We start from the raw sequence: 14,823 nt of genomic DNA, 5'->3' as shown, positions 1-14,823 counted from the left end.
TGGAGGCCTGTGGCCAGTGGAGTGCCACAAGGATTGGTGCTGGGTCCACTACTTTTCGTCATTTATATAAATGATTTGGGTGTGAGCATAAGAGGTATAGTTAGTAAGTTTGCAGATGACACCAAAATTGGAGGTGTAGTGGTCAGCGAAGAGGGTTACCTCAAATTGCAACAGGATATTTATCAGATGGGCCAATGGGCCGAGGAGTGGCAGATGGAGTTTAATTCAGATAAATGCAAGGTGCTTCATTTTGGGAAAGCAAATCTTAGCAGGACATATACACTCAATGGTAAGGTCCGAGGGAATGTTGCTGAACAAAAAGACCTTGGAATGCAAGGTCATAGCTCCTTGGATTTGCAGGTAGAAATGATAGTGAAGAAGGCATTTGGTATGCTTTCCTTGATTGGTCACAGTATTGAGTACAGGATATGGGAGGTCATGTTGCGGTTAGGTCACTGTTGTAACATTGCGTGCAATTCTGGTCTCCTTCCTATCAGGAAGATGTTGTGATACTTGAAAGGGTTCAGAAAAGATTTACAAGGATGTTGCTAGGGTTGGAGGATTTGAACTATAGGGGGAGGTTGAACAGGCTGGGGCTGCTTTCCCTGGAACATCAGAGGCTGAGGGGTGACCTTATAGAGGTTTATAAAATCATGAGGGGCATGGATAGGGTAAATAGGCAAAGTCTTTTCCCTGGGGTCGGGGAGTCCAGAACTAGACGGCATAGGCTTAGGGTGAGAGGGAATAGATATAAAAGAGACCTAAGGGGCAACCTTTTCACGCAGAGGGTGGTACGTGTATGGAATGAGCTGCCAGAGGAAGTGGTGGAGGCAGGTACAATTGCAATATTTAAGAGGAATTTGGATGGGTATATGAATAGGAAGGGTTTGGAAGGATATGGACCAAGTGCTGGCAGGTGGGACTAGATGAGTTGGGATATCTGGACGGCATGGACGGGTTGGACCAAAGGGTCTGATTCCATGCTGTACATCTCTATGACTCTATGACCCTATATCTTTTTAATTATTTGGAAGCTCCTATTCCACTGCACTGTCCATCATTTAAAAAATTGCCTAATGTGACTTTGAGCCATGGTGATCACACAATCAGTCCTTGTCTCTACTCCATTAGTTAGTCTCAGTAAGTGTGCAATTGGCGAAACTATGATTGATCTCAAAACAACATTAATTACCATGAAGTTTTGACTTCATCATTAGTCGTAACTATGGCATAAGATCTACTGAATTCCCTCAGCTAGTGGAGAAAAAAGTCATCATTGCCTCTCCTGAAAGTCATAATAAAATATACATGGTTGAATTTCAGATAGGAAGAGAAGGCTAGGCTGTAATACCAACAATGTAGCACTACACATGCAGAATGACCCAAAAGAGTGAAATGAAGCTGATGGCATGTATCTATCTCAGCATGAGCTCTCATCTTCACGGAAGATGAGAAAAATTGGAGAGAAATATTTGCTGAACTATGTTTATATGTTTGTATCTAACATATTTTATAATTTCTCCAGCAATTGTCAATAGTGAGCTCCAGTTAAAATTGCAGCGGAGAAGGGCAGCAATGGATGATATTCTTCCCAATCCACCTCTCAGTGATCCAGAGAAGCAGTGAAGCGTGGAAATGAGATTTGGGTGGAACGAAGTTTAAACATGTAGCACCTGGACATTGAAATGTGTGAGGTGTCATTGAGTTCTCTTTTCGATAATATCAAACTAAACCTCTTCACAAAGTGTATAAAAACAAAGTGATTCCGATATCTTCATGAATTTTGGTAATTGTCATTGCTGCATTTCCTATTTTATGGCAGTTAAGTAAAATGCTTAATCATACAACCTGGATCATACTGTGAAGCGCAACAATGTGTCACTGTTCTTTTACACTTAGTTGAACAAGATACAAACGTTAAATTTTGATGGTGAGATTATAGACCTTCTGCCAATTCTTTGCAGGCACCTACCTGAGTTTAATTCAGGCTCATACTTTGATGTACATAGGTTAGTAATCATGATGGTGTATTTACCAGAGAATTTGAGACTCTCTCAGACTGAGATGGATGAGTTGAAGTTAAAACGAGCTTTGTGGGCCCATATTGCTATCTTAATTTAGTGTGAATTTCACTGTTCAACTGGCATATGTGGTCAACTTTAAAGATAGATGAGGGATGTGGTAGTGGTCTTTATGTGTGAAATATCTAAAAGTAGCATTCAAATCAATAGTGAAAAGTTAATAGACTCGATGACTTTTCTCATTCTCTTGTATCTTGTCAGTGGGAAATGAAAAGTGTGCACAAACTGGAATAGATTGTGAAAGGGACAAAAATCTCACTTAAAGGTGAAGGATGAACAGTGAAAGAATGGGTTTCGCCACTGGAGTGCAGCTCCTTCTTAACACCAATGCCTGCATCATGTTAAAAGGTTGTTGTGCAGGAGTACATGTGGACAGTAATATTTGCTTTATAACAAAGCTGAGCTAAGTAACCAGCAGTGCTGTGAAAATCGACCTCGAAATGTTTTTAAACATAGTACACTTTATGTTAAGCACTTTTATAGGATTTAATATTAATTTTGAATGTATTCAAATAGGTTGAAATTATATTTAGTAGATCATAACATAGAACAGACTTATTTTGTTTTTCCACAAGTTTCCCCAAATCTCCACACAATGCAGTGAATCTTGTTAAAAATGGTTTCAAGTGTGTTGATACCCAACCCTCACATTCAGTGGCTATTGTTTATCTGTGATCTTTAACAGTATCACTGGATTTTTTCAGGTGGAGAACATTAAAGAACTACCTGGACCCATCTTTAACTAATAAAATCTAATCCTGTCTTCATCCAGACTTGTGGCATCAACATTATAATTACTAAGAATCCTCCATAATTGTTCTGCCCTAAGTCCAGGAGCATTGAGACTAAATATATTGAACCTCTATTGTTGTCCTGGCTGAATTGAGTGACCAATTGAGTGCAAATCATTGAACCTCTGGCCTATATGACTTACTTACACTCCTCAAATTGTCATTTATAGGGAGCGGGATGGAGCATCTGTAGTTAACACTATAAAAGCAAATGTTTCTGTATACATTTATGGATTGCACTATTCTGTATTTAATTGTAACTATTTTGCAAATTGTTAACTAAGTGAAAATAAAATTGTGACAAGTAATTTACTTAATTGTTGTGATGTTTATAATATTTTAGCCTGTTCTGGGTATTACTAATGTCAGGTGAAATTCTCCTTGTTCAACATTGTTTCAGTCTATGTACTATAAATGTGCACAATAGTGCAAACCTGTAATGTCATCCCTATCTCCAAGTCATAAGGTATGAGTTTCAGTCCTACTTCAGGACTTGATAGCCACAGAAGGTGCGTTAATTATTTGGACACATAGGTTGAGTATGTATTGTACTGTATACATATTGTATGTATAAGCGGGATAAGTAATATGCCCATATTGACACCCACTGTATGTTTAACTTTCTGCCTAAAAGTTTGCAAAGTGAAGCTTGTTAAATCATGCAAGGACTTGTTTCAAGCAGAATCCCACCCAGCAGGAAAACAAATTTGAAGAACAAACGAGGAGGTCTGAGGGATGTGGTGGGCAACAGAGAAGATGTCAGTGAATCTGATCTACAAAACTCTAATCTCAACCCACCTTGCTTGCTCTCCAACAATGTTATACTGTGGGAACTATGTAGAAAGTTGTTGACAGTATCACTGTTTGGAAATATTGGGTAACTGATCTAAAGCAAGTCAATAAGAAAAGTCATGTGACAATAGTGGCGCTGGAATACCAGGAATGGTCTAACCATTACTGTGGAGCAATGGAAAGAGTTAAAAAAAAGGTTTTCCAGCCCAATTTAGCTCATTGCCTCTGTTCTAACTGTTGAAATGTCATATATTTAATCTTATTCCCCAACTATTCCCTTTTCTTCTCCAAGAGTTCTTTTTTAAAAAAACATGATTTATTATATCCATTTCCATTTAAAATCTGTCATGGATTTTCTTGTATTTAAACTTCTGATGTGACATTACATGTGCTCTACATTTTGTATATAAATAAATTCTCTCATTTTACTCCTTCCCCTTTTAGCAATGATCTTACATTTTATGGCTTCTATTTAGTTACTGATTTACCATGACGATGTTTGCTATTTACTTTATCAAGCCCTTTGTGATTTTACTTATCTCTGTCAAATTGCCTCAAATTTCTTGTGCTGAAAATGTGTTGCTGGAAAAGCGCAGCAGGTCAGGCAGCATCCAAGGAGCAGGAGAATCGACGTTTCGGGCATGAGCCCTTCTTCAGGAATTGAGCCCTTCCTGAAGAAGGGTTCATGCCCGAAACGTCGATTCTCCTGTTCCTTGGATGCTGCCTGACCTGCTGCGCTTTTCCAGCAACACATTTTCAGCTCTGATCTCCAGCATCTGCAGTCCTCACTTTCTCCTCAAATTTCTTGTGAAAATGATACCACTTCCTTTAATGTCTCCTTGCAGCCAAAAGGTAGTATTCATATGATCCTCTTGAATCCGCTTGTACTTTCTCCATTAGCCTTGATGTACTTCCCAGAGCCAGGAAACCCCCTAAAGCTGTGCACTGTTTGCACTAATAGAAAAACCCGTGATTTATATCTTTTTAGTACTGACTTTTTCTTTTTGAATTCCATGTCCCTGTTGATATAATTTAGGATCACACATACTTTATTTACAGCTTTATCTATTATTTATCTCAAATATTTGAAAATCTGTGGTCATGACATCCCACAGAATTTCTTTTATCAACATATGCTACCTCTTCAAACAGTTATTAGATGTGACTTGTCATTTGCAAATCCTCATCCTCCATCTCATATGATGTGGCAATGTTTGACAGATGAATTATTTTCATTTTGAGTTGTTATAAAGGCTGCAATATTATGCATCAATGAGTAACCACTTATCCCTAAATAACCACATCCTTTTACCGTCGGAGCTGCCTACTGAATCTCTCTTCCATATTCTGTTAGGCACAATGCCACAACTGAGGTAGGATCTTATGATGATCATTCAAATGAATTGAGACAGACCACAATCACATTCCCCAATGCAAAGCATTTGTGGCTCGTTGACTCAGTGTAGTTTAGTCATTTCCAGCTGCCTATAACTGTGATTGCAAAATTAACTCAATGGTATGTAAAACAAAAACAAAGGATCATTCAACATTTGATACTTAACCTATTTGTCAAAATAATGAATGCACCTTCTGTGACTATTAAGTCCTGAAGTAGGATTCAAATGGGGAGATGATGGGAAGATGATAGCCTATTGGTATTAGTGCTGGACTGTTAACAGAGCCCCAGATAATGTTCCAGGAACCCGGATTCGAATCCCACCACAGCAACTGGTGGGGTTTGATTTGAATTTAATGAAAAAACATTTGGAATTAAGTGTCTAATGATAACCATGAATCCATGTCAGGAAAAACGTTGGTTAGGGAAGAAAGTTGCCATCCTTGGAAGGTCTGGCCTACATATGACTCCAGGCCCATAGTTGACTTAACCACCTTCTGGACAATTAAGGATGGCCAATAAATGCTGGCCTGGCCAGTGATGCCCTCATCTGGTCAATGAATAAAAACTCACCTTCTGGCTCAGAGATAGGGATGCTAGCCTGACATTACAGGTCTGCACCATTATTAGTAGATACATTGTTGAAGCAATTCCTTCCCAATTACGCTCTTGCTGGATATCCTCCCATCACCACCAACACACAATGACAATTGTCTAATATCTATACGATGCACAACAACTCACCATGGCTCATTCAGCAGCACCTTTACAAACCAGTGACATTTGCCACCTGAAAGGAGAGGACAGCAGATACACACTATTACACCACCTGCTGAGTCATATTACTCTCTGAGTCAGACATCATCTGGACTTGGAACTGTATCACCTTGACTGGATCAAAATCCTGGTCAACACTGTGGTTGTTTCTGCATGCTTCAAGAAAGCAGATCACCACCACCTCCAGGGCACATAGGGATAGGTAATGAATGCTAGTGTGACCCACATTCCATGAACAAATCTTAAAAAAAATACTGGAAAGCTGAAGCATTGAACACCTGGAGTAGCCTGGAGTTTGAGATTACCAATTGCCTTTTCAAATAATTGTTTCAAGAGTGATTACAAATTGAAACTTGGAAAAGGATAAGTGATTGGAATTTAATACCTGGGGTAATAAATTAATGATGCGGGAAACATTCAACATATAGGGCCAGAAATTGCTTTAACAATGTTTTGTGTTAGAAATATGTAAGCATTTATGTTGAAAAACAGATAGATTTTCTTTACAATAATTTGCAATGTATTAGTGGCCAGGAGCGTGACTATAATTCTCGATCATTAGCCTCTCAAAATGGGAAAAGTTCCACAGGGTTCTCTATTGAAATTACTGAAGGGATTGCAGAATTTATGATGGTAACACAAAATATTTTACTCGCAGCTTTTCAGGGCTGTTACTTCATGTCTTAAGAATCCTCCTCTGATATTGTCATCCTACTGAATCTGGGAGACCCTCGAAGCTGACAATTCTCTCCTGCAGCTAGGGATGGCTTCCTATGCCTGAAATCTGTTTGTTTTTTCCTGATATCTTGCTATCCATACAGCTGTTACAAGTGCAGGCGACAATTTCCACAACAGAAAAACATTTTGATACTCAGAAAGGTTAAGTCAGTGAGATGGCAATCCATCATTCTGGCTGGTCATGGAAGGCTTAGACAAGGAGCTGAGTGCTAGTGAAGATTCAATGGTTGGAGGATGACCAAAACTATTGAACCCTTTAGAGCGTATACACACAGAGGAAGTGCTTGGAGTCAATGTTAGGGAAGATATGAGAAGGCTGTGTATTAGAAAAAGGCATTTGGCCAGCTTTGAACATCTGAACGAAAGGATCTCTAACAATGGTCTAGCTCCTGTCAGTGACAGTAGTGAATGCAAACTTCAATTTCTACTCTTCCAGTTAGACAGCAATGCCATTTTTCATGTTATCTTGTACAAGAACCTACCTTCAGCAGAGCATTTCACACAGTGTCTCAGTTATCAGACATGGCATGTTCTCAGTGTGGTGAGAGGTGAGGTCCATTAGATTCCAATGGACTGCTGACTTTCTCAAAGTGAGAGGGGAAAGATTTAAAAGGGACCTAAGGGGTAACTTTTTCACGCAGAAGGTGCTGCATGTATGGAATGAGCTGTCAGAGGAAATGATGGCGGCTGGTTCAATTACAACACTTAAAAGGCATCTGGATGGGTATATGAATAGGAAGGGTTTAGAGGGATATGTGCCAAATACTGTCAAATGGAACTAGATTAATTTAGGATATCTGGTCAGCATGGACAAGTTGGACCAAATGGTCTGTTCTCATGCTGTAGATCTCTATGACAACTGTTGCTGAAAGCACTACCTCGTGAAGCTGTAACTTCACAAATAAGAAAGCTTCTCATTTGTTGAATGTGATAATTGTCTGTTATGCCCAGTTGTACACCCTACATGTTCACAGAGAGAACCAGGGAAGTGGGCATAGTACCCCCATCTTCAACACTCTGACATCTGTGACTCATTGCCTTGGGCCATTCCAGCTAGGCAGCTTCCTGTGAAAGGGACGACACTAGTGGGTCAGGGAATTGGAGAGGAGGGTGGAACTGCAAGGAAGTTGTATAGAAATTGATCACAAACATCATTCAGTCACTTCAGTATATCAGCATCCTCGTGATGCATCATGAGGACAAGGCTGTCAGTCCCATTCTGCCAGCCTTCTTCACCTTCCATCTCACAATTGTGGGTTTGCAGAAATACCACATTTTCTTGCTTGCACCTCTCCCCTGCTACACATTCCTCTTCCTCCCACTCACACCACTTCAGTGCCCTCTATCACGCTGCACCCCCTCAGGCTGCCATGGACCTGCGGAAGGGAAGAACAAAATGCTAAAACAATGCAGCATTTACAGCTGCTCCAAATCATTATAATCAGTGCTCCTGTTTTCTTTTTTCCCTAACAGCAGCTGCTGGTAATGTTGTAGTGACCATTTTCATCTCTCTCTGAGTAACACATTTTATGTCTTTGCTAACTAACAAATTCTACCTTCCACCTTATCATAGAGCCTCCCTTTTGTATTTTCATCTCCTCCCCATACTCTTCCCTTGATCTGTATTTGCTTAAAGCTTGCTAAATATTAAACACTTTCCAGCATTCAAAGAATCTTTAGAGGGCGACATGGAAGAAAAGATTTATACCTCTTTTTATTCCATGAAGTCTTGTGGGCTACAGCACTCATGCTGCAGATTGCTTCAAGGTCCAAATGGCTTACCATGGTTTTCTTATAAACTGCTTTAAAAACAAATTCTTTGGTGCACCTTAAAACCAATCACAAAATCAGACTCGTGACGGACTCATAAAACGAGTTTAAATAGTCCATCAACACACAGCTTGGTGTTCCAAGCGAAGAATGACCAATTGGTCAACTGATAATACAGGTTTACCTAGATTCGAAACATTAGCGTGCTCTCTCTCTCTCTCAGTCGAATTCTCGCTAGATGGTCCTGAGCAATTAAAATCTTACCACAGTATGGCAAGCAGCATAACTAAAATAGAATCTGTTGGTCTATAATCACAGGATGACACACAACATCCGCTCGAAAGGTAGCATAAAAAGCTCGACTTTTGCTTCTGAAACCCCCAATGTTGGCCCTAAGCTTGTGATCAAATTAGTTGCTATGCACCAGCTTTAATTGTGAAATACTTGAGTGAACTCCTCATGTGGGAGGTTTTGGTTCAGAGGCATGCTGAAAATGGACTATGGACTGTCGAAATGTTGACATATGCCACCCCACTATCAGTTACCAATGGTAACCATTCAGTTGCTTGGCCAACTCAGATTTTCTTATCCATTACTGCACTGATCATAGTTATCCAAACCTGAGTAGGGGGATTCTAGTCCAAGATAACAGATTTCTACCTCTTATACACTTAGTCATTCAGCTGCTTAGTTAGGTGTCACATTGTCCACCATGTTACAAAACCAGGCATTTCATTTGGGTGCTCTTTTCGTCTCAAAAAACTCAAATACTATTCTTCCAAGAAGGATGGTCGTTAGCCAAATATGCCAAATAAGGTGAGGGTTAGGCCAGTCTGGGATACTGGAGGGAACTTGCGCCTAGAAAATGAGGAAGTAATGAATACTTTGCTTCAGTATTCACTACTGAGAGGAGCCCTGATGTTTCTGAGGACAGTGAGAAACAGACTGATATGCTGGAACAGGTTGATGTTAGGAAGGAGGATGTGCAGAAAATTTTGGAAAACATAAGAATAGATAAATCCCTTGGGTCATGCTCTAGGTTCCTACAGGAAGCGAGGGAAGAGATTGCTGTGCCTTTGGTGATGATCTTTACGCCCTCGGTGTCCACTGGATTAGTACCAGATGATTGGACGGTCACAAATGTTATTCCCTTGTTCAAGAAAAGGAATAGAGATAACATTGGGAATTACAGACCAGTCAGTCTTACGTCAGTGGTGGGCAAAATATTGGAGAGGATTCTGAGAGACAGGATTTATGATTACTTGGAAAACCACAGTTTGATTAGAGATAATCAGCATGGCTTTGTGAGGGGCAGGTCATGCCTCACAAACTTTATTGAATTATTTCAGGATGTGACACAACATGCTGATGAAGGTAGAGCAGTGGATGTGGTGTATATGGATTTTACCAAAGCATTTGATAAGCTATTGTAGGCTCATTCAGAAAGTAAGGAGACATGGGATACAGGGAAACCTGTCTGTCTGGATACAGAATTGGCTGGCCCATAAAAGACAGAGGATGATAGTCAATGGAAAGCATTCAGCCTTGAACTTGGTAACCAGTGGTGTTCTGCAAGGATCGGCTCTGGGACCTCTGCTCTTTGTGATTTTTATCAATGATTTGGATGAGGAAGTGAAAGGGCAGGTTAGTAAGCTTCCAATGACATGAAGATTGATGGAGTTGTGGCTAATATGGAAGGCTGTTGTAGGTTACAATGGGACATTGACGTGATACAAAACTGGGTTGAGAAGTGGCAGATGGAGTTCAACCTGGAAAAGTGTGAAGTGTTTAACTTTGGAAGGTTGAATTTGAATACAGAATATGGGATGAAAGGTAGGATTCTTGGCAGTAGAACAGAGGGATCCTGGGGTCCACATCCATAGAGCCCTCAAAGTTGCCACCTAAGTTGATAGGATTGTTAAGAAGGTGTATGGTGCGTTGGCTTTCATTAGCAGTGAGATTGAGTTTAAGAGCTGCAAAGTTATGCTGCAGCTCTATAGAGCCCTAGTTAAACCACACTTGGAATATTGTGTTCAGTTCCAGTCTCCTCATTGTAGGAAAGATGTGGAAGGTTAGAGAGGGTGCAGAGGTGATTTACCAGGATGCTGCCTGGACTGGAGAGCATGTCTTATGAAGAAAGGTTGAGGGAGCTAGGGCTTTTCTCATTGGAGTGAAGAAGGATGAGAAGTGACTTGATGGAGGTGTACAAGATGTTGAAAGGCATAGATAGAGTGGATATTCAGAGGCTTTTTCTTGAAATGTCTACCACAAGGGGGCATAATTTTAAGGTAATTGGATGATGGTTTAGGGGAGATGTCAGAGGTAAGTCTTTATACAGAGAGTGGTGGCTGCGTGGAATGCACTGCCAGCAGTGGTAGTCGAGTCAGATACATTTGGGACATTCAAATGACTCTTGGATAGGCACATCGATGATAATACAATGAAGGGTATGTAGGTTAGTCTGATCTTAGAGTAGGGTAAAAGACCGGCACAACATCGATGGCTGAAGGGCCTGTACTGTGCTGTAATATTCTATGTTCAAATGGAAACATCAATTTTTGTTTCACTCTCCGCAGCCACTTGACCGGCTAAGTATTTTCAGCATTTTCTCTTTTATTCCCTTAGAAGTTTGAGTTGTTTTATTTCAAAGTCAGGATCCTGCCAACACTCATCAGATACTGTCAAAGAAACGTGGACGAGTTACCTAACTGCCCCCAGCACCTGACAGCCTACCTCAATAAAAGTCAAAAGCAAAAATATATATTAGTGGTTACCTATTGTGTAGGTTTGGAAGACTGAAATCTTCAGGAAGGGAAGGAACAAAATGAAAATTGTGAATGAGAAGAGCTATGATTAAGCCAAAATTCTCCAGAATATTTTACTGCAGTGCTATATGGGATAAACAATTCTAATAAAGGTCATACTTTGTAGAATGTGGAGTGCTGAGATGGTCTTTGCCCTGCTGGTGGGAAAATTGCATTTTTCTGAAGCACAACAGCATGTGGTTCAACACTTGGCAAAGAAATGTGTTTGTGAATTGACTATTAAATTGTACAGTTGTTTAAAATATAGTACTCCCCTTTAAATGTTTAAATTACATAGGAGGACAGCCAGTCAGACTTCCTCTGAAGAGGTTTAATGTAGACTGACAATATGATTGTTAAGTACAGGACTTGGCAATGAGTCAGCCCACTCCAGATTCATGTGATTCTTTGAGCACCCTACTTATCTTGCCTTATTTTCTCTATTTGTGTTTTGACATCAAGTAATTGGAAAATGACTAACAATATTTACATGAAAGAGCAGAAGACTCCATTAAGGGCTCTGTTTCATTATAGGGCAGGAACACATTTTGTTTTCTTGAATTGCATGCTGCAAGTAGATGAAAGATCGATGTTGGCCCCATGCCCCGACAGCCATGTTCAAGCTCTCCAGGGTTTGTTGGAAGTTCACGCTGGCTTAGGCCTCATGCCAGTGTGGAGTGAATATTCAATCTTTCAGCTGTGGCTGCAACCAACACCTGAGCTCTAAGCCATGGGCTGTGTCACGCTATCAAGGGTTGTGATTGTGAAGCAATTGGAAGGTGAAGCAAGGGCACTGTGTGACTTGTGCACAGCAGGGCTGTTTCAGGGGAGCTTCACACACCCACTTTCCACCAAGGCCTGAGGTCACCAAGAGAACAAGAATCTAATGATGGCCATAAATCCATCGTTGGGGGGGAAAAACCTCAACTGCCAAGCTGATCTGGCCTGGCCTGGCCTACATGGGAATCCAGATCCATAGCAAGGTGGTTGACTTTTAACTGCCCTCTGGACAATAAATAGATTGGCAATAAGTGCTGGCCTAGCCAGCGATGCACTTATCCAGTGAATGAATAAAAAAAACAATAAGATGAGTAAGTGGTTAAAAGACAAATCAAAAAGATTACTCAAAAGATGGAAAAAGCTGCCATCCAAACTAGAGATGTAGCTGAAGTCCCAAATAAATACCAGAAGATGTTCCTTTGTTTCTTTTCCCTTCTTGCAATGCGAGTATCATTGAAAAGGCATTCATTTGTTGTCCATCTCTGCCGCTGAGTGGCTGGGTGTGGTATATTAGAGGACAAACAGTCAATCTGGTGTTATATGTAAGTCAGATCAAGAAAGGATGGCCGAGTTCCACCACACTCCCACCTCCATCCCATCCCTTAAAGGATCAGATAGTTTTCAGAACAATTGACAATAGGTTCACAATAGGTTCACAATCACCATTATTAGAACAAGCTTTTAAAATGAACGTATTTCCAAGTTTTATTACTTGATGTTAAATTCCACCAAAATTTGAACCCATGAGCCCAGTGCATTAGCCCAGGATTAGTCGGACAACATTACCACTACATAATCATCTTCTTCTTAATGTAGGAGAGGTAAAGTAATTGCCACCAACAGGAAAAAAAAGCAAAGCATTAAAGGCATAAAGGTGGTGGGGGCTAGCCCTCAGTCTTAGGTTGGGATGGGGGAGGTGCTGTTGGTCAGGTGGTCTCAGTCCCAGGCCAGTCTACACCCAGTCCAGGTTTTGGTCACACTTATTTGACCACTCGGGGTGGATAGTCATAAGTGGGGAAATGTGTCCTGCTATGGTATGGGGAGCAGGAACAGGTCAGTTCCGTAGCAGCACCATAAGCAGTCAGGGGAATATGTAATCATCATGTCAGACATACTCATCAGAGTCAGGGGAATAGGTCTGGGGTGAATACAGTCCCAGGGGTTGGTGTGTTCATTGTTGATGTAGATATAGGGGGTCTCAAATTCTAGAAACGCTGCAGTATGGAAGCAAGTTATTCAGCCCAGCAAGTCCACACCAACCTTCCAAAAAGCATGCCACCCAGAACAAACTCTTTCCCCCCCCGTTCAGTTTTTCATCTCTGGGATTGCTGCCTCTAAAGGCCCCACTTTGGTCTTCCTGCTGGCCTTCAGCATTTTCAAATTGCAGAATTCTTCCATGTGCACGAGGATCTGTCCAGCATTTCAATCACATCCCTATTGAATCTTAACCTCAATTATTACAGCTGATATATTTTCAATGCAGAAACATCACAACAAAGTTAACCTTCCAAGCCTGAATAACAAGATTATTATAGCATGGATATTCCTCTTTTTGGACTAAGTTCAAAAGCAGGAATGTCTTTAATGGAGAAACTCAGCCTCCCTTGTTCAGAAAACCCACTGGATCAAATGTCCGTCAGGTAACAATGGGCGGCCAGCTGGCTTTTTAATCAAATTATGAAGGATAAACTGGAAAACTCCACTCATCTAGGCCTGCACCTGCACAATTTCATAGTTCACGTAATCTCTACAGGATAGAAACAAGCCATTCGGCAAAACAACTCCACACTGACCCTCTGAAGAGCATCCCACCTAGACTTACCCCCTCTATTCCTATAACCTGGCAATTCCCTTGGCTAATCTACACAGACCTGGACACTATGGGCAATTTAGCAGGACCAATCCTCCTAACCCACACATCTTTGAACTGTGGGAGGAAACCCATTCGGGCATAGGCCTGAGGGTGGAACTGCTGTGAGGCAGCAATGTTGACCACTGAGCTACTATGCTGCCCAGCACTGTATTGGTCAAGGCTTTGGTTTCTATTAGGGCACTTTTGCCTGTACACCTCACTGACCAGTGCCAAGAAAGGTATGCTGTTAAGAGGAGTGGTTTTGGGGTCTTTATATTGGTTAGACGGCTATGGATCTCATAAGTCATACCCATGCCTTTGGTACAGTCCCCAGGGGTATCTGACCAAACACATCACTGCCAGTATGATATGGTCAGAGTGCTGCACAATACGTTAGCTCACATAACATACAGCAGAAGGACAAGGCGTATTGAGACAGATGCTTGAAGTTTATTAACACCACCGTTATAAAAAGGTGTCAAGACTGTCACTGTCTGGGTTCTATGCATTCTGATGTTTGATACATCACATGACTAAAACACTACTCATAACTGACTGGAAAGACAACACTATACTGACTCAATTGCACTGATTACTGAAGGGGAGAGGAGGAAGTTTGTACAGAAATGTCACATGCCATTCTAAAGGTCTTAAAAATGCACAGCCTTTCTGGGATATGTAATATCAGAACATTAATTGACAGACATGCCCCATCCAAACTGACACTGCTTCACTAGCTAGTTTCACTGCTTTTTGCTTGTCCTTGCTTGGGGCTCAAGCAACAACAGCCCAAGTGGGTGCAGTAAGGGCCTTAATTGGTGGCAAGCCACTGAAGTCCATCATGAACTAATCTGAGGTGGAAGGAAGGATGATCTTCCATAGCCAACCCATTGTCCTACAACTGTCCCTATCACTTCTCAGGAGGGGAAGATCCTAGCTCATGAATTGAAACGAGAACCATACTTTAGAGTAGCTGTGAACTGTTGCTTTTTAAAAATAGACCAAATCAATGACAAACACTAAACAGCAATGTTGGTGCAAT

At 41.0% G+C, this 14,823-nt stretch overlaps 1 protein-coding gene across 6 annotated transcripts in view; it reads left to right on the top strand.

The window, feature by feature from the left end:
- LOC140494546 (signal-transducing adaptor protein 1-like) overlaps positions 1-3,969 on the top strand; it is a 101,500-nt gene extending 97,531 nt beyond the window's left edge. For all 6 annotated transcript variants that reach the window (XM_072593828.1, XM_072593832.1, XM_072593831.1 and 3 more), the window contains one exon: positions 1,526-3,969. In XM_072593828.1, coding sequence (XP_072449929.1) covers positions 1,526-1,626 — 101 coding nt within the window. In that variant the 3' untranslated portion in view covers positions 1,627-3,969. The remainder of the gene's footprint in view (positions 1-1,525) is intronic.
- Positions 3,970-14,823: the final 10,854 nt, after the last annotated feature.

This window comes from Chiloscyllium punctatum, chromosome 24 (assembly GCF_047496795.1).
Source record: "Chiloscyllium punctatum isolate Juve2018m chromosome 24, sChiPun1.3, whole genome shotgun sequence".
Lineage (NCBI taxonomy): Eukaryota > Metazoa > Chordata > Chondrichthyes > Orectolobiformes > Hemiscylliidae > Chiloscyllium > Chiloscyllium punctatum.
The sequence above is the reverse complement of the archived record's forward strand: the minus strand, read 5'-3'. Positions and strand labels throughout refer to the sequence as shown.